Genomic DNA, 21,158 nt, shown 5'->3' with positions numbered 1-21,158 from the left:
CACACAGAGGCTGCAAAAGTCTGTCACGGATCATGGATCAGACAGTGACGCACTAGTGGCCAGGCCACAGCCATTGGGCATCTGGGGCTTTATGATAGGGTGTTAGCACTTGCATATCTGCTTTCAGATGCGAAGGGGAGAATTATGGCTGCTTTTAACATTGAAGCTTCAGCAGAAGAGTCTTAATAGAATGTGTAAAGAAGTTTAATGCCCTAAGCACCACATTTGGTCAATAATGCCCACAGAAAGAAAGTGACTAACAAAATAAAGCTACTTTTTAAAGATAGGTTTGTTTATGTACATGATGTCTACTAGTTTAAGATGAAAATAACCGTAGATTTGCATTCTGGGACTTGTAGTCCGCAGTTCAGGGTGCCGCAAATACGGCTACAAAGGCACTCTTTTGGCCTAATAGTAGGCTATATATATGGTAAGGTTTCGTTGGTTGATTTGTGTACTTTGCAAGTAAACTCCTTCAATCCTGTCATGTTTTGAGGCACTGCCAGTGGCCTGATGTGCATTTAATTGCACAAGTTGCCGCTAATTAGACACTAGTTCCCACAAACATGCCTTGGCAGAGAATGGTCCCACATAAGTAAGTTTGCCCCTCACCCCCATAGGTAGACGCCCTCCCAGCATATGAGGTTACCCCCACTTGAGGTTTTTCTCTACTTGCACCCCTGCTATAGACAAAGCAAAGTAGCCTGTGAGTGCCACTCCGAACCACGCCTGCTTTTTTCTGCTGCAGTTCCAAGACCTCACCACCCTACGACTAGTGACCAGTTTAGTAACTAAAATAAATTATTTGAGCCGATCCTGAGCACCAAATGCAGCAAACACCTGTTAGATGCCCACTTAGTATTTGGGTATATCAGTCATGCTAGAGGTTTGGGTGGCCAGGATCCCCTGAAAACTCAACCACAAGGGACTTTTTGTTTGTATGTGTTCTTTGCATCTTGCCCCTAGAGCTCCTTTTATCGGTTCAGAAAATAAGGGTCTGACTAGTATTCAAACAACCTAATTTTCTCATCCTTCCCACTTGATGTCTCTGTACATCTCTAACCAACTACCGTTTCCGATCACTTCCTCCTCTCATTCTCCTCTATGCTTCCCCTCATGCCTGTCCCTCCAGAACCCTTTTTTCGTTCTACCACCACAGCCTTTGCTCCTTTTCTCCCTCTACCTTTATTTCATCTCTTTCCTCTGCCTTACCCTTCATTCAACAGTTCACTTCTCTTTCCTCCAACCAAGCGGCCCACACTTCACATTGCCTACTTCTCACTACCCTTGATTCCTCTTACCCTTGCACCCTTTTTCTTCTGCTCATAAAACCCTGCAACCGTGGCAATCCCCTATCCTACGATCCCTTTGTTTGTCTCTTTGTAAAGCAGAATGACTTTGGAAGAACACGTGCTCACTTTCTGACTTCGGCACTCTTTTCTCTTTCCACTCTTCATTTTTTTTCATCTCTACATCTTTGTCCCATCATTCCCGTTGTCTATTTCAGCTTCTCAACAAAATGCTTTCCCCCTTTTTCCTGATCTCTCAACATTTTACAAACTTTCTTCCACTGACATTGCTGACTACTTCACTTCAAAAGTCTCTTCTGTTTATTCTTTTTCATCTTCTTCCACTCCAACCTCATCTCAACCCATTCCTACTACTACCCCACTATCTCCCATCTCATCCTTTTCCTCTTTCGCCACTCTTTCTAGTTCTGATACTGCTTCCCACAGCATCCTCATATTATCCTATTCATACATCTCTTATCTCTTCTATATACCCCTGCATTATTCCTTCTCTTACCTCTCTTCTTAATCTCTCGCCCCTCTTCCTTCTTTCCTGCTGCCTTTAAACATGCCACTATCATTCCTATAATCAAAAAACCTTCTCTCGACTCCTCCCTCCCAACTTCCTCCATATATCGCTTCCCCCATTCTCTCTAAACTATTTGAAAGAACTGTTTACCTACAAGGTTCATCTTATCTTAACTCCCACTCTTTGTTACCAATAGTTCAATCTGGTGTTCATCCAGCATACTCGACTGCAACTGCTTTATTACATGTCTCTATTCCTGTGCTCTTTACTCTAAAATCTCTCCTATTGTTATCCTCTTTGATTTCTCAGCAGCCTTCTAAACAATCAACCACTTTACATTACTTTCTTCCTTCACCTCCCCTGGCTTCTTCGGCACCACTCTTCAATGGTTCCGATCTCCTCTTCCCTGCTGCACTTACACAGTATCTTGGGCTGGGCATACCTGATCCTCTCTTGTATGGAATCCCTCAGGGCTCTCTTCTTGTGCCACTGCTTTTCTCAATCAACACTATTCCCTTTACAACCTGTATTTCTACGGTTCAGCCTTGGAGGTCTACCCATTTCCTTCACCTCAACCCATCCAAGAAAGACATTCTCTTCTTTTTGCCACTTGAGCCCAACTCAAATGTCCTTTCCTTCTGGTCTACTCTTTCTTCCTACTTTTCTTCAGTTTTCGCCTAATCCTCAAAACCTCTCGGATACTTTTGATCTGTCTCTATCGTTCTCACAACATATTTCCACTACTGCTTGTATCTGTCGCTATCATTGCAACTTGCGTCCTATGCCTACTTACCTCTCATATCACATGACCAAACGCCTTATCTTTACCTCCATTATCTCCCAACTCAATTACTGTTCACATCTCACTCCACACAATTCTGTCTTTAATTCCTCTATTCAGATTCTCTTCTCTTTATCCGCCGGAACTTCTATCTCTTCATCACCATCTCCTGTCTTTCTTTTCATTCTCGTTTCCATTCATTTTCTCACTATGGTGATTAAGTGCTACCATGGCTAAGCCCCTCTCTATCTTTGCTCTCTTATGGGACCTTATTCTCCTTCACGTTCTTTATGTTCTCAAAACTTGCATTTACTCTCTGTTCCAAAACCTCCTTGTGCTCCTTCCCGTTTCCACTCTTTTTCTCTTCTTGCGGCTAAACTTTGGGACTCCCTCCCTCCTGCCATTTAACATGTTTCATATTATTGTACCGTTTAATCTAACTTTGTACAGCGCCATGGTGTAAAATGCTTTATAAATACTGATAAAATACAAAAAACACACAAAACAAACTGTTGAGAAAAATAAACATACGTCCATACAACAAACTTGGTTGTACAGCATGAATCTGTTTTTTCTTTCTGACACAAAACACTTTTATCTTAAGTATAATCCAATCTTTCAACTCCCAACTGTATCAAAAACATAAAGAAACTGCACCAGTAGACCCAGCAGAGGGAACTCTACCTGTATTTAAGCCATGTTTGCTAGCCTATGCCTTTTTTTAAAAAAAATGACTCAGTTGTTTGAGCACTTCTGGCAGAGATCATCTCGTAATTCACAGGCCAGTTTTTGGTGTGTGCTGTGATATGCCTCATCTAGAGTCTGTGAGTGTGAGTTTGTTCGTACGTTCAAATCCCAGCAGACAGTGGTTCAGATTTCGTCCTTATAGGGTTGATATAATGAGCACCAGTTAGGTAGTAGTTGCACCTATCATCCAAGTACCAAGAAGCGATTCATTTTTGTGTGTGCTCGATATGAAAATGGAATATGCGCTGTAATGTAAAGTGGTCTTGTATAGTGCAGAGTCTGGCAGCCTCTTGGCACTACTGGACGGTTAGCCCCATGCTGTCTTGCCATTTCCTATCTGTCCCAGTGGCAAAGAATCCCCCCACAAATGTCCTACTGCAGAAACCTTCCAGAGCCACATCTATCTTGTTATGTTAGTTGCTTGTATAGGACTTTCTATCAGCCAGTCTCAAAGCAGGTGAATAGCAGAGACTGCAAGAGGTGTATGGGATGGAGAATGGACATTCTGTTCACCCTTTTCTTAAACCATTAAAGGCAGTCCAAAAAGTGGTATTCACTACTGCCATAGCTTGTGTCCCAGGTCCAGAATAGAGCTGTAACTAGAGCCAACCTGTTGAGTCATTTTCACAAGTGTCAATTATACACATTAGGAGCAGCAAGCCTGGACAGTAGTAGAGTGCGTTAGTGTCATATTCTCCCACTTGGCTATTTGTTTGCTTTTCTCTTGCCATAACACATCTCAACTTATATTCCCTAAAATAGCACTCTGTACTTTTGTCATAAGGAATTTGTCATGTGTTTCATAAGGTGACCGGAAGACATGCGCAACACCTTGGGGAGATGCACAATTATGGGTGGAGTGGATAGTGAGTGAAAGAGCAGGCTGGATAGTAAGTATTAAAGTGAGCAGCCAAAGAAGTGTTTAATTTTACAAAGATATGTCTGATGGAGTATTAGTGAGAATGTGTGGTAAGGGTTTGTCACCTGGTCATGGAGTTGAGTATGAATTTCCATTTGGTGATGGACGAGGGAGTGAAAAATGCAAGAGTTGGGGATGATGATATGAATGAGTGAATGGTAATTTATTTTATTTTATTTTATTGTTTTTATAACACACCTAATACCATACGTGCGTTCAGTTTCTAAGCACAGATCCAGGATTTAAACCTCTGTTGCTCTGTGTGGTCTTGCTTTCAGACCAGTGCGTTGCCCCTGTGCTATCCTCTGTTAGAAGGTGAAGCATAAAAGGTACATCAGATAATTTGAAAGTTAGAGAGCAGGCGTGCACGTTTATGTAAGGGCATGTGTGTGCATGTCTGAGTGTGTGCATTTGTGAGTGCAGGCGTGTGTGCAAGTCTGTGTGTTAGAGTTTTTGAGTGAGCATGTATCATGATTAAAAGACAATGCTGGCATACATTGTGGGGTGAAAATGAGTGAGGCACCATGACAATGTTTTACTTTGGCAATGCTGGCATCTATTGTGGGCACATTCAACATGACAATGTGTTCTTGAAGTAGCATTCTGGCATATATTGGGCACAGTCATCTTAAATATATGTACTTGTAGGGGAATGCTGGAAAATGTTGTGCACATCCATCTTAATATGTTCTTACAGAGGCATGCTGTATATTATATTTTAGACACAGCCAGCAGGAATGTGTTCTTATAGTGTTCTTATAGTGGTATGCTGACATACATTGGGTACAGCTAGCATTAAATTTAATTATATTGACATACTAGCATGTATTGGGCACAGCCAGCATTATTGTGTTTTGACAGTAGTATGCTGGGATATTTGGGAACTATCAGCATGCAAATTGTTTTTTGCCATAGCATGCTGATACATATTGGTCACAGCCAACCTCAAAACATGTTCTTGCAGGAGCAATACTGGGATAGCATGTTGGGCACAGACAGAATATAAATGTGTTTTACAGGGCAATGCTGGCATATTCTTGACTTTTGTTTATGAAGACAGCTACCATGAAAGGTGTTAAAGAAAGTGGCCCTGTGTACTGTTGTGTACTGTTGTGTCCCTCTATGGTCTTGCCCCACCGCCTTTCCTCTCCTCCCTTCTTACTTTCTATACACATTCTCGTTCTCTCCGCTCTGCTCATATTTTCCTACTCTCCCCTCCTCCACCTCCCTGCGCCCCCTCCCGCTTCCGCTCTTTCCAACTCCTTGGTCCGCCACTGGAACCGCCTCCCCCTTCACATCTGCTCTTCCCCCTCCTACCCTTCCTTTCGCTCTTCTCTAAAATCTTATCTTTTTCATTCACTTCCCTAGCACCCTTCATTTCCTCTCGCTCTTCTCCCTCCCCCTCATTCCTCATCTCCTACTACTGCTCTTCCGTACCCTCTCCATCCTCTCTACCTCCTTCCTCCCCACCCCCTGCTCTCATCGAGTCTTACTCTTTCCTCTCTTCTTCCTCACAGATTCTTGCATTCCCTCTTACTCCTGCTCTTACCTCCACTAACACCTACCATTCCCTCACACACCTCTGCCCCTCCCTACTCCCTCCTCACCTCTGCAATATTGTAAATTGTTCTTTATACTGTTTTCAAGTTGTGATTCAATTGCCATCTTATGCTTGCTGTATTTTGCTTGTTCTCATGTAAAGCCCTTTGGATTAAAGGGCTACATACATTCAATAAAATACAAATACAAAATACACTGTTGATGTGGTGTCCGGATGTCAATTAGAGTTTATTATTTGTTCCCTTACAGAACCAATTGTAAATTGTATTGCTTGCATTACCCAATGTGTTTTTAAATGCATACTTTAAATGCTTAATTCCAACAAATCACTTAAAAACTCTCCCTGGGAACGCACTCTGCCTACCACCTTCCCAGCAACTGGCTCAGGTACACTTGCTGGGCTTGCTCCTATGCTTCTGAAAATTCCAGGAAAACGATTTATGTTCCTCTACTAGAAAAAAAAAAACACCAGTCTCCACTGTGTCCACCGCCCCAGAATGTCAGTGTCTCCTATGCCCCTGTATGTGTAGCTGAGCTATTGCTCCTTAGAAAACTCTGGCATCTGTCTCAGAATGAATGATCCATCCCTGTGGCAGAACATAAGCCATAGTTACTTAGCTTGAAAAACTGTGCCTGGAATTTACAGCAAGCCTCGTGGTGTATTGAGCAGGGTAAAGACTATTCGAGTGTCCCTCCTGGCCAAGTACACTGCATAATTAATGCTAGTAGTCAAGTCCCTCCCACAGGATCATGGGATATGAGTGAGAGGCCCCTGAGCACTCTCACTTGAATAATGCATTTATGAGGAATTTAACTAGGAAATAGCACGTCTTAACGCAATTAAGTTGAAGAAATGATGTTCACTCTGGTGAATTTTCCAAAGTTACAGAACAAAAGTGAAACTGATGAAAAAAGTGTGATAAAATCAATTGTGTAAGCCCTTAAGTGCTATGGGCCTATGTTGTCGTCCTATTTTCTATAACAAAATGAATCCAGTCTCAGTCCTGCACTTACATACACACTTCATCATCATAGTTTAGTTTATTTCGATGCATGTCAAAAAACTTACAAAACACATATATATATCACAATAAATAAAAATACAATAATAAACAAAGTTAATAACCCTCAAGTAAACTACATTTCAAATAAATCAAACGCTTTCAAAAGCAAGGCCCAAGTAGTATGGGGACTAATAAAGTGCATGATGTGGTTAACACGCAAATAATAAGTAACTAATGAAGTGCAAGTTTAGTTAATACATTCATCTTACAGGGCTGAACGACGCTAAAGTGCATCGTGTTCATCAACTTCAGGTTCCAATGTCCATGAGACGTTATACCCCCATTCATAATTTGTTTAGAACTAAAGTGCAATGCATCTTTAAAGTGCATACAAGTAAAAAGCGTCCTAGTGTGTTCACTTGATCCTAAGCAGCCAGGCCCTGTACAAAAATGTTGCAACAGCAAAAAACGACATGCCCTGTCATTTTACAAAAAAGGAGTGCACCATGCTCCCATCTTACAGAAAGCTCCCTCAATATCGGCTTCAGTTAGGGGAATTGCCTCTGTGCCTATTCTGGACAAAAAAAGAGAAAATGATCAAGGGATCCGCTCTTCGGGGAGCATGTAAGACACAAATCAAAGTCGCGTAACTTCCCCACCTCATGCTCCCATCTTACAGAAAGCTCCCTCAATATCGGCTTCAGTTAGGCGGATTGCCTCTGTGCGTATTCTGGACAAAAAAAGAGAAAATGATCAAGGGATCCGCTCTTCGGGGAGCATGTAAGACACAAATCAATGTCGCGTAACTTCCCCACCTGTTGATTTCATGCTATTGGTGAAAATACTAAACACACTTTCAGGTACAGTGGTGGACGTATATACATAGGGGCCATCTCATCTAAATAAATCTCAATGCTGAATTGAGGGCATCCTCTATGTCAGCTGCAGTATTAGTGGGCTTGTGCCACAAATGGAGAAAAAAAAACAGGCCTCTAAAATGATTTTTGACATGCATCCATGAGGGTAGATCACAGCCTCCATTCTGTGATAGGAGATCACGTAAAGCTTCCCTATATTTTCCCACGGTTGGTGATAACCACAATCTAATCCAGTGTAGGAGAGGCCTAAATGAAATTGTGTCATTTATTGGGTTTTGATCTAGCTTGAGCCGCACTAGCCATACACTGAGGGAGATGTAACAACTTTAAGAAATATATATATTTTCTGGGGTCTCTAAAGTTTTTGCACAGTTATTACAACCCAAAATCTCTGATCTGTAAATTGATGCAGCTTTAGCTTTCGCTTTATAAATAGTCAATGCAGGAGTAAGTACCCCATTGCCATGCGAGTTATAATAATTGAGATTCGCATTATTATTCCTTTCGAGAGTGAGATTTGCTTTCTTCGCCTACTCCGACCACTTAGTGTTTTCTGTCAAACGAACACATAGATAATCATACTTGTGTACTTGTTCTGAGCTGCTATCGTTAATAGTCAAATCCAGGCGTGTTTTTTTAATGGGAATGGGACACCGTAGTCTTACTATTCCTTATATTGATGGTTAGACCACTGCGTTTGCATTCCATATCAAAGGCAGTAAGTGCTTGATGCCTACTGGGGTCAGGGATAATAATACGGCATCATCTGCAAAGAGTAATAGCTGCATCTTATCTTCGCCCAGTTTCGGATCATCTGATTCCAGGGCTGTGATGCAGCCGATTATTCTATTTCTATTAATGTAAATGTAGGGCAAAGTCAGTGCTAGCACACAGCCCTGTCTAACACCTTTTTCAATGTTGAAGTCTGCAGTGATGGTGAGGAAGGATAGCTCAGGGGCAATGGGCCTCATTATAAGGGTGGCGGACACGGTTTGAACGGTGCCAATAAGGCACCGCCACCATTCAGACCCTGCCGCCGAATTACGAGTTCTGCTCGCGGGTGGCTGACAGCCTACCAGGTCTGATCTGGCGGGCTGTGTGGCACCCGCGAGCATAACTCGTAATTGGACTGGTGCCGTCATCAACAGTGGCGGTGCAACCATGCCCTATGGGGCAGAATGGAGATCGGGAGCCTGGCAATACCGCCACCCGCGAATGGGCAATTACCGGCCCATTCAACTCGTAATGGGCCAGTTATTGCCCAATCGCGGGGGGCGGTGCCGGTAGCGAGTTTGGCGGTAGCCGTGCCTGTAAAACAGGCACGGATGCCGCCAAACTCGTATTGAGGCCTGATGTGTCTGTCTTGGAAGCAAGAGAAAGCAGAGCAGCACAGGTTCAAATCCTGATCCCGCGCTTAGAAACCACTCCTTGTATTAAGCACGTTATAAATGAACAATTATAATGTTGCCGGGAAAAACTCCATCTAAGAGAGGCAGTGTCATTAAAATACAGGATTCGAATTGCCTTAAGAATGTTAGATGGAACACTTGCGCCACTAAGGGCTCCCCAGAGTTTAACTCTGGGTACCCTATTGAAGGCTGTGTTAAGGTCCATAAAAGCCACATATTAGAAGGCCTTCCTTAATACCGTACACTTTTCCACCAACAGAAGCGATGATTCAGAGCATGGGCCTTCGATACCCAGTCAGTCAAACCGTCCAGCACTGCCTTTGCATAAATGTTGACACTTCAGTATTGCAGCATTTCCCTGAAAACAAAATCACTTCATTATTGCAGGTGATACAACAACCCAGTTTGTCTGAATTGGAGAATCTTCCTTAAAAGAACAGCACAGCAACCATTTACAATCACTTCCAACTGCACTGATGATGTTAATGTCAAAATAGAATCAAACAGATGTCTGCTTTTGAAAAATACTACCACTTAAGAAAGGACTGGTATGATATGACACTTCTCGTCCAAAGCAAGTACACCAATGTATCAGGATCGGTTGGGCTCCGACAGTCAAGGCAGCTTTGGTCTTTAGGAGGCACTGGCTGTGGTATCTGGGCAAGTACCCAGTCAGCATTGTCTCACCAAAAACTGATCCAAGAGGAGAGGAATATCTCTGCCCCGCAATTGCTTGGACAAATAGTTCTTTGCAGCAGTCTTGCTGTAAAATTCTAGGCAGACTTGACACATTTCAGATTAAGATCTATAAAATCCTCCATTGTCCAAGAAGTTACAGGCCCTTGCGCACTGGGACAAATGCGCACTGCAAGGTCATGAGAAGGGGTCATAGCGCCTCTTAGCAGTACCATCCCACGGAATAGATAGCAAGGCCCTCTTGCCCCCAACGATCCCCACATAAGAAATACAGATTTGCAATGCTTTCACCCCCACATGCCACAGGACCATCCAAACCCAGACCACCGACCATAAATTAAAACCTAAAACGAGGAGAGTTGCTGGTATGTCTGGGAATGAGTCGAGTATGTGAGTTAGTGTGACCTCAGCTCTTTCCCCGGGCTCATTCCTGTATCTCCCAAGTGCATTGTTACAATGATAAAATAACATTGTTTTTGCAAGTAACTAATTAATTGTTAGACCAAGATCACCGTGGATGACGAGCCCAGTAACGCCACGTGGACGAAGATGGACACATGAAGATGGACCAATGGCCTGGCATCCCATATGGAGCAGGTCCTACATGTACAGGACTCCTCCAAGAAGTATTATAGAATTGTATTAAATATGATTATGTCATCAGTGATGTTGTTTGGGCTTATAACGTGCCACACATGCCTTCGGAGCTCAGAACGTTTGGCGGCAGCAGAGTTCTTTTCTGATGCACCTCTATTTTGTAGAAATAAATGTTTTCCTTGCGCTAGCGGTGTCTTGGGCCTTTTTCTGGTTTGAGCGTGCAGGGGCGTGCCTTCAACTGTCATGTGATCCAAAGAAACCCATTTCTATCCTTGTTTGAGGGATCGAAATGAAAGTGGGACAGCAGCAGTGAATAGGACTGCTGTCACACAGAAAGAGATTGCAGGACAAGGACATGAAAGACTCTGTCTTATAATGGGCATCCCTTGCACCTACCTATTCTAAACAGGTGCAGGGTGATGGCTTAATTTTATGAACATTGAAAAGCACATCCCTTTGTGAATTCGGGAAGCACTTTCAAATGTGCAGTCATGCCCAATGATTTGCGCAAATGCACAAAGGGATGAAAAAGGGCATTTGAATAGGCGCATCTAAGTTGTTCCAATTCAGATGCCCATTTGTGGTTTGGGCAGCTCCTTTTTTTTAGTGAAGTGACGAGTTGAGGTTGTGCATGTCATCACTTTTGCCCAAAAAAGTTTAGAGAATCTGGTCCTTTGAAAGGGGGGGTTCTGTAGTTTTTTTTTTTGCAAAAATAATGTTTTCACATTTTCTTTAAAAAAGCGAATTTTGCTGTATTTTTGGCAATTGCAAAATCGCTATAAACGGCCGGGTCTGTTTAGAGTTATTTGTGACGGGGTTTGAAACATGAGTTGTATGATGGCTTCATTTAACCTTGTGCAATTCCCACTACAGACACCAAGTTCTGCTGCAGATGTGAAAAGACCACCAGCAGTAAATCTCAACCACCTCTAGCTCCTTTTGGTGCTTAAGACGTTTTGTTTTAATTTGTTGTTTACTCACTTAATTGTATCTGTAGACACCCTCCCTGAGTCTTTGCTACTTTCCTCCACAAAAATCGTGTGAGGCTGAATCTCCCATGAACTTCCCTCTGGAATTCTCTGATCCTCCTGCTCCCTGTCCCAAGTGTCACCCAATGGCACGTCTCTTGTTTGCCCACTCCCAAAGATGGACACTCAATTGTGTATCTCACCTCCCTAAATCCTTGCTACTTTCTACCACAAAATCCCATGAGCTTTAGTCATACATAAGCTGCTCTCATGGATGCTCAGCTCCTTCCCCCAAGTACCACCTGAAGGCGTGCGTCTTCTTCCCTCACTTCAAGAGACAGACACTGAATGGTATCTTGCACCTCTCTGAATCCTTGCTTCTTTCTCTGACAAAAATCATACACATATTAGTTTTGTGCACGCTTCACTCAGGGACTGCGTGCTCCCACTGTTCCTCCTCCAAAGTGTCACTCAATGGCACATCTTTTATTTGCACGCTTCAAGAGACGGACAATTAATCTGATTTGAAGACCCCTTGCATCACTGCTACATTCTCTGAGCAAAAATCAAGCGAGTCTCACACAAGCTGCCCTCAGGGAGTGTCTGCTCCTCTTGCTCCTCCTTCCAAGTATCATTAAATTACATGCGTTTCATTCACCCACTTCAGGAGACATACAAGGGATCACATCTTCCATCTACCAGATTCTCTGATATTTTCTCCCATACAAATCATGCAAACATGAGAATCATAAAAGCTCACATTTAGGCTTTTCTGCTGTTCCTCCAATAGCCAACAAGTGCCGTAGAGCGGAATGTATCTGGTTCACTTAAAGAGATGGGCACTGAACGGTATCTCTCATCTCCCGGAATCTCTGCTACTTCCCCCCAAAAAATCACTCAAGCGTACGTCTTGCACAAGTTGCTCTCCGGGATTTGCTGCTCCTCCGAGCTGCAACTAGTGTGAAGCACAAGCTGGTCAGGTTTTTTCTCATGGAACATGTGACGCTTACACATGGAAATGGTGGGTTGCACATCAAAGGGTGTATCAATTTCACATTCACTTTATGAAAACAAAATGGGAGCCTGTCTTTCAATGCGAACACAAATGAAGACTCCGGAGAGCAGCACAATCAGATACAACTGGTTTCTGAACAAAACTGACCAGGAACTGCTTCGTACTGTGGCTGGTCAGCATTACATCATTTGAGCTAGTTCTCTGATTAGTTTATGAATAAAGATGTACAGCCTGTAGAAGTGTTGCTCCTTTTAAAGTGAATAAACGAAATAATTTTAATTGTATGTAGAATTTCATCAAAAAGTCATAAACAAAATTCATGTTGTTTAATAGCAATACATGCAAAACTATTATCGTATTTGATATTCGAAAAATTCAAAAAATATTAAGAAACATTTGAACATAAATTCTGAATAATTTAAATAGTATAACAATTAATATTATCTTCTCCAAACAACAGACACATGTTTTCTTAAATAGGAGGAAAATACCTGTTGTCATTCGATAATGTTTTATGGATATTCTGAAGCCGTATTTCAGCTCTTTTGGGAATCCTTGTTTGGGAAAAAAATACATCTGACTACCTAGAGTGTAAATAAAAGTACATTTTCTGAAAAACAACCAATGTATATTTTGCTCGAACAAAAACTATTGACACCATATCAAGTATCTGCACCACTAACCCGGTTATGAAGTCATCAGTGAACTGTAGGAGAATTATATGTGAAATGCAGACTACCTGCCGCAGGTGAATTGACCCTAAAGAAAAAAAAATGAGAATCTGAAGTAGAGTGATGGGCAAGTAGGTTCATGTGTGCTATTTGAAGTACTAACATAGGGGCTCAGCCCTAGATGCCTGGAGATAACAGGGTAAGTCAGAATTCAGTACAGGTAGCAGTCTGAGGGACAGAAGCAGAAGGGGTTAGACTAATAATATATATTATATAGAAATTATATAGAACATGGAAACAAGGAACAAGGGTTTCAATACAGTTTCTGGGAAGGAAGAGTGTTTTGGGCCGGTTAGAGTGATTTCGCATTGGTGCAAGGATGCCAGTCTTTCCCTTTGGGAATCTAGGAGATGGATTGCCTTTCCATGGTCTGCTAGGGAGGTTTTTGAACATTCAAGACAGTGCTGGTAGGGGGGGGGAGTCTGTGTTATTGGCTGGCCCGTTGCTTTGTGGCTATCCCGGGCCACGTTGGTGGCAGAGGGCGGAAAAGCACCCAGTCACATTACATTGCAAGGGCAGAATTCGTCTTGTACATAACTGATTGGTAAAGAACATCCTGTTGGCATACAGCAGCATTTTCGTGAGCGTCCTCGTACTGTTAGCTAGTGAATCTGTCTTAAAGTGAAAGCTCATAAAAGATTTCCTTTTAGTTTCGAGGCCTGCAAAATGAGTCTCCCCATTCCTGTTGGGCAATGGTCTTGGGTGGTTGGATGTCTGGCAGTTTACTAAGGAAATATGATTTGAAACAAGCCTGTGCTCGTTCTCAAGTTCTGGATAATTAATGATGGGCAGTGATACATGTATTATCGTAGCTTTTTGGCTAACACTGGGAAGGATTTTGCGGCTTTAAAAAATGATCAATACATTCACGTTCCATGAATTGTGAGGGTGTTTTTTGTACATGCCCGTGTTTTATGTGTGCATGATGGAATGACATTGCCATAGTTTAGGGTGATGCTACAAAGCCGGAACATGTGGCGCTGAGTTTCTAAAAAAGATAAGATAAAATAAGGGGGGGAAATGGGAATCAACAGTGCCGCCACTGGCAATGGTTATATTGGAAGTAACCAATGATTGAACTAAAGCCACTGCAAAGGGATATTTTTTTCCAACTGAACAAAAGAAATGAATCACAAGAGTTTCATAAATATGCATTTACTAATTCTAGGAGGTTTAATAAAAAGGCAGTGCAACGCAATCCCATGGGAAAAGATAACCATGTTACCTTAGAGAGGGTGTACATATTTGCTGAAACATTGTCTAGTTAACAATACTTGGTATATCTCCTGAGTTCAATAGAGCAAAAGCATCTTTTAGAGCCGGGACTTTAGATGAAAGTAGATGTTTACTGCAATATAAATATTAGAACGTATCTATGGTTGCATTATCTATAGGTACTTGCTATATATATACTAAATACAGCGGTGGCTAGTTACATGTAAGTGCACGCACCTGATGAAAGTAATATTCAGTAGCCCATTTGGCTGCTTGAGAGTAGAGAAGAACCCGTTATGATTGCCGCATTTGACTAATGTGGTATCCAGACCAGAAGTGACTGTAACTTACAGATCAACAACTTTTTAATATCAGACTTTCAATGTGTTCATGTCTTATTGTTATCTTCAATGATTACCTGAAGGAAAGTCAAATTGTATTATAGCAAATCGGTTTAAGTAACAAAACACTATGATATGGATCACAGTCCGTGGCTGGAAGCTCTGCCAACTTCTAATTATTACGTCCCATGCCGTGCTGGTAAATTCTACCCTGCCCTTTGTAATAGCATTCAAGAATCTTTTCAAACTGTGCATTTTGTTAAATTAAATACTAAACTATAGAGGATTCAGCCGCTGCCTTAGGGTGGTAGTGCTTAGCCTCACAACTTCTGGTATCTGCAGAGCATTATGTCTTGCCACTTACTGTCACTTAAGTGCGCAGAATGCCTGGTATTTTCTATGGCCTCCAACAATCACTGGTATTTGCTCCAGACTTCTATAGGTGTAACTCAAAATTCGAAGTCACATGTCTATGTTTGTCATTGATAGCCAAGCTACTCTCACTCTCAGCAACGCCTTCTATTTATTTTATTTTAGCATTTATAGCAGCACACAAAACCCTAAGGCACCTAGGCGCTAGCTACAGTTACAGTAGTATACAATGTGGGCGAAACAATGATCGCCAAAAACCTTGGAGTGTTAAAGAGACATACCCCCTAGCTCGGTCAAAATAAGGCATGTTGGGTGTCCCAGGCCAGGTAAACAGGGAATAGTAGGTACACTACCAACATTAGGTAGGTTTATCAAGACATAACCCCATCGCAAGGTCCATAGTAAGGCATGTTAGGCCTGTGCGACCATGCCAGGTAAGCAGGGGAGCAATAGGTACTATAGAAGCATAGCATTGGAATGATTGCCAAGTCACCTCCCGCTCCCACGCTCCCCCCAGTTGGGTCCAGATTGAGGTACGAAGGGCGTGCAGGCTAAATAAGCAAGGTAACAGTAGCTTGGTTTCAGATGTTACAAATGGTTGCAGACTCTTGACTCACCAGATCACATTTGTGTTGTTCAACTATTACAAACCACTGAATGTGTCATACAGTGCAAACAAAACTTCCCCTAAATCTAACTCTCTCAGTCTCCATTCACTCTCCACTCTTCTTCTTGCTCAACGACTCGGTGGTCCCTACACTTTATTATCCGTTCCCTACATTTCCTCAGCATGCCTCCAGATACAACTTCCTGCCTCGCTGAAAGCTCAATGAGACTGAAAACAAACTTCGACCATATGTGACCCTTTATAGTCAAACTTCTTAAAAAGGTTGATTCAAGTTTGACCTGGTGGAATCACCCAAAGTTTGAATGATTCTAGGTTGTACCAAATAACTTTGTCCAAGCCTAGTATAAAGACAGGCTCACACACGTACCATACAGCTCCCTATATGGTAGGTCTGGCTGGGTTCAAAGGAATACCTCTCTCAGATGTTCAGGGTGGGTGAAAAAATCAAGTACAATTTGCTATACGGATAAACGTGTAAACAACTCAAGGTCCAGGCAACACTACTGATGAACATCTTAGGAATGTTCTCCCTAAAACACTGGTCATTAAATCTAAAAGAACATTGCGAGAAATCAGCAGAAAACAGTTTTCATGGTACGTGCCAACCAGGGTGTTGCTAGGTCTGGAAAAGATTAGGGGCTAAGCTAATATGTAGGGCTAGCTAGCATTTTGGTTGGAGCACCTGAGCTTCTATTTGGGGCTACAACCAAAAGACCCAGGGCTATAGCCCCTCAGCCCCCGCCTAGCAACGCCTCTGGTGCCAACTCACAGAGGCCTCCAAGGGAGACTGAGAGTTTCATTGGATGTATATCTAAATAAGGGACTGGCCTCAGTATGGGGCACACGGTGTGCCTACTGGGCCAAGATGCATGACGTTTTCGAGCAGGTGCTTCTATAATGGTTGGGATATTGGGGGTCATCTTTTGAAGATCACAGGCTCTGCAGGAGGATGCCGCTGGAATCCAGATTGCCAGGGACATCAAGGGCAAAAGATCAAGGGAGCAACGCGGTTCCACCGTGAAGAGAAAAGCCACATCAGTGGCGGATCGGACCTCACACAGAAATTAGAAGTGGTAGGATGGCCGGGCCTTGGAGGTCTTAGAGTCGAATTAAGTTAAGAGTTTACAGTGTAGAAACACAAATTGGATGAAAGTGTATTTTATTGAATTGATTTATTGTGTGATTTCACAAGACAGACTTCTCATGATGAAGCCCCCATGCTCCTGGAATGATGGATCCTAGTAGTGAAAGATAATATTTACCTGCATGCCAATTGCTGGCCCTATGAATACTGCTCGTGTGTTGTGTCAGAAAGTCTTTGGATAAGCACAGGGCACCTCTTTGTTTCACAGACAAACCATTTCTGGTTATTATTTGATATATTGGTAATGGTAGAAGGGCATGTTCAATATACACAGTGTTATATACTAGAAAAGCACAGATGACACACTCACCAGCATTTTTGATACGTGTTTAACTATATATATGTTTTAAACTCAACCAACAAAATGTTGTTTAATTCGGGGGTCCCTTTGAACCCTTGAACTTTCAGGGTTCACACTTGAGGGTCTTACTAGGGATGAAAGCCTGCCAGAACATGAAGGTCCCTTTAATCTTCCCCACTGCGATGCACAGATTTTGCAGGGCAGTAGGACAGGTGAAGTAAGACTTTTTTATTATTATTATTTTCAGATGAGCAGACCTCAAGCTGAACATAGTAAAACATGATATGGGCGGCTTCATCCTCAGAATGTTTTTCAACTCTTACTAGCACGGGCAGGTGTGTGAGTCTGTGGAGCAGGCTGATTTGCTCCCAGTGGAAGAGAGAAAGGGGACATTGACAGATTTACCCTAGACAGAGGGCAATGCTTGCTTAACCTTTTGCAAGACATTTTCAAGCAGGTGGAATGTTGAAATATCAGTTCACAAGAGCAGGGGTCCAGTCCTAAAAATTAAAGTGGGGGGACTCATCAACAAACGCAATGGGGTGTGATGTCACCAGAAATTAGCATATCAAGGTGAAATATGCCCGTTGCATTAAATTGGCTTTGCATAACCACCAAAATTGCACAGGATGAATGGCATTTGCCTTTCATAAAATCAACACACACACACAAAACCGAGAGAGGATATTTTCTTCTAATAGTGTTTTTGAAAACCTTAAAAGGCGTGCGTGTTTTAAACTCCAAGAACCAATTCAAATGTTTTCCCTGGAATTTGCAGTACCGAAAAGGGACATGTCACCTTTAATTGTTTATTATTTTTCATTAGGTTATATATAGTGCATTACTGAAATGTCCAGGGCCTGAAAACCTGACGATCCTTTCCCAGAGGTCGGCTTTAATTCATAAATTCAAAGAGGACATACAATGTTTCTCATTTTAGCTGGGGGAGGGTGAGGGTGAGTGCGCCCTCTGAAAAACTGTGTGGACTCCGCCCCCCCCCCCCCGCCCCCGCGTGTACCCTCGACTTGAGCCCTGTAATCACAATTAGTGATGACCATTTCTTTCCTGTAAGCAATTATGATATTCTGAAAGCACTGAGGAAGTGACTTTTATTAGCATGTATTAAACAGTTGTACAGTTTATTGAATTCTAAAAGTGTATGGTCGAAATAAATGTTTAATTACATATCGCTTGCAAAAATGACAGAATTATCTGTTTTCTTTTACTGGTGAAAAACAATGCTCTGTTTGCCATTTGCAGGTGTATTTTCTGTCAGTGAATCTTTCCACGTAGAACGTTCCTCACGAACAACAAAAGCCTGACCCGTCGTCCATTTTAGAGACGGCAATGCAGTCACTGGGCACTTTTCAATGGTATCCTTATGTCCGTCATTTCTTTCAGAACTAAGAAAACGCGCAAGAAAGGTCTCTGTGCGACAGGTTGTACAGCAAGAGGCGAGAGCAGGAGTGGCGCCGACAGCCAGACCGAGCCAGCGGCCACTACCAAGCCCCGGGTAAGTCACCACGCCTAGGAAACTGCCTGAAAAGTGACCGCCCGGGATCAAAGAGTATGAGGGAGCCGCTCGAGATTACCAATCGCATAATTCACATCTTCCATCTATTAAATAACCGCCAGGGCCGTGCCGCGCTCTGCTGTGACCCTCCGTTCCCCTCACCTCATTGTTATCCCACAGAGTTCACAGCTGCCAGGCTGCAGTGCGGCCTTTAGCCAGTGTTATTGTTAGCTTGTGGTGCAGGACAGTTGCAGGCCTGTGGTCTAAATTAAGGAAATGGCGATGCCATGACGCGGGGTGTCACCCCATGGGTTATTTTTACAGCAATCTCCTGGAGCGGTTCTGCAGGCGGGCCAGTGAGTGACAGACATATGAGTAACTGTCTTATCAGCTGAAGGATGCTTGGCAAATACCAGGGACGTTGAAGTTGAACCTGGTTTTCTCAAGAATCACTGTGTAAACACCGAATAGCATAACGGGCCTGTCAGCCTGGAAGCCATTTTGTGGAAGTGGGATGGGAGAGATATAACCATGATATTTTGTATGAGATTATATTCAGGGCTCGTGGGGGTCACGAAAATATTTTCACATATGATTCAAATGTTCGGCGGAAAAATAAGGCTTGGCAATTTTTGAAGGCTGCATGCAGCCAGGTATAGTCTAACCCGATAAGTCCACAGGACAGTATGCCTAAACTCTCACCCCTATGCCCTCGGAAATTACCTCAAGCAGCAATTCTGAACGGTTTATACTGACAAATATACAATATATGGGATCATGTACCCACTACAGTACGTTTTTGATGACCTCGCTCATTTATAAAGTCACAGAACTCCAAGGGGACTTTCAATATCCTTTTTATGCATGGCAGGGGGTGTTTTATTCCTTATAATACATGGCCACACACAGTCATTCCCCTTAATATCTGGTCTCTCGCGTGATATAATGCAAGAGATCTTCCATTTGCTGATCCATATAATCAATATTGAATGTGCTTGTATTTAAAAAAAGATAAATTGCAGCTGCTAATCTGTTGTGGAAAAATAATTCAAGCAATGTAATAAAATGCATCAAAAAGGTTTCATGTTGTGCTTTAAAATAAGTATTAACTCCAGCAGTGCACAAATTAAACATTCTACCATAAACAGTTCCTTGTCAACTAATGGATGTAAAGTGAAATAGAAAACTATTCTGCAAGCGAGGAATTTGAAAAGTCTTTCGTGGCTTTAATTAGGTGCTGCAGTGACAGCTGGAATTCCCTCTGCTGGCTCACGCAGCAGAAATTGTGATATCACAAAGGAAGCAGAATAACTGATTACAGAGCGGTTGTGATGTCATTTTGCTATTACAGGTCAGTTTTGATGTCACAGTTAGCCTGTAACATTATTTCCAGGCTGTTATACAGATATTGCAGGCTGCCATGTATTATATGTGTATTATTGATGATTGCTTTAAATATAGTGATTTCCAAGTAGCAGTGCAACCTCAAAGCTCGGGTTGTAAAAGACTGGGAGTCGGTGGGTTATGTAATGTTGTGGATCTTATGTTGCGAGACTTGTGCTGTTTTCATTTTTATCTTGGTGCCTTAGGGACATGCAGGAGTTGGGTTGGTTGGGGTAGGGGGGTACTCTTAGGCTTGGTCCCCTTTTCTTCATACTTAAGGGGAATGTGGTACCTGGGAAAGGGACAGGACTGGAGCTTGATCCGCAGCAGCACTCAACTTTACAGGCAAAGCAGGGCACATGCGTTGACACATCATGCATGGGACCTCCATTGTGAATGGCTCTAACCATTAACCCTCTTTTTTCAGCAAGTTGGGACTGGAGATCCCTTCAACGGCTTGTTAGGCAGAATCCTGTGCAGTGCCCTTATGGACCACTACACACAATTAAGACCACAGGTGGCAATACAAGTTTTACCTTTGGTACAAGCCTGTACTACTATGTCAGAGTGGTAGCAGTGGCGGAGCAGCCAGGATTATCTCAAGAGTATATGAGCAGTAGCAGAGATTACACAAAGGGACCACAATTACTGTGACTCAAGCAAACACTGACTCAAGGTTTCAGGTATAAACATATAAGTACATTTATTTTTAAAACATTTGTTATAAACACAACACTTCTATGAAACTTCAATAAAAACCACACGTTAAATATACTACAACTAACCAATTCACTTTGTACAGAAAGTCCAAGGTAAGGATCCTGTGTTGGAATGAACCGGTGTTGGGCACAAAAACACGTTGCCGCGAATACAATTGCGATAACTTTTTGACAGTTCGGTCTACTAAACAAACGCGTATCCGTGACATGAAATGCTACTGGGGCAAAAACACACTTAGCACTTGAGATACCCAGAGGGAGTTGGAGGTAAAAATCACAGGCAATATTTTGGTTAGGCAGGCAGAATCAAGAAACACTCAGAGACAGGAGTTCAAAAGTCAAAGGGCCAGAGGCAGGGTCGAAAGACACCGGGGCCAGTTGCCGAAGATCACACTGTCAGACAGTTCAAGATTCGACGT

General features: G+C 42.6%; 1 protein-coding gene across 3 annotated transcripts in view; it reads left to right on the top strand.

Annotated features, from left to right (window-relative positions):
* The window catches only part of EGF (epidermal growth factor), a 775,649-nt gene that overhangs the window by 626,327 nt on the left and 128,164 nt on the right, over positions 1–21,158 (top strand). For all 3 annotated transcript variants that reach the window (XM_069630734.1, XM_069630733.1, XM_069630732.1), the window contains one exon: positions 18,526–18,637. In XM_069630734.1, the coding sequence (XP_069486835.1) occupies positions 18,526–18,637 (112 nt within the window). The remainder of the gene's footprint in view (positions 1–18,525; positions 18,638–21,158) is intronic.

Source organism: Ambystoma mexicanum, chromosome 6q (assembly GCF_040938575.1).
Source record: "Ambystoma mexicanum isolate Mex_15411 chromosome 6q, UKY_AmexF1_1, whole genome shotgun sequence".
In the NCBI taxonomy this organism is placed as follows: Eukaryota; Metazoa; Chordata; class Amphibia; order Caudata; family Ambystomatidae; genus Ambystoma; species Ambystoma mexicanum.
Note: the sequence above shows the minus strand (reverse complement) of the source record. Positions and strands in the feature narration are given on the sequence as shown.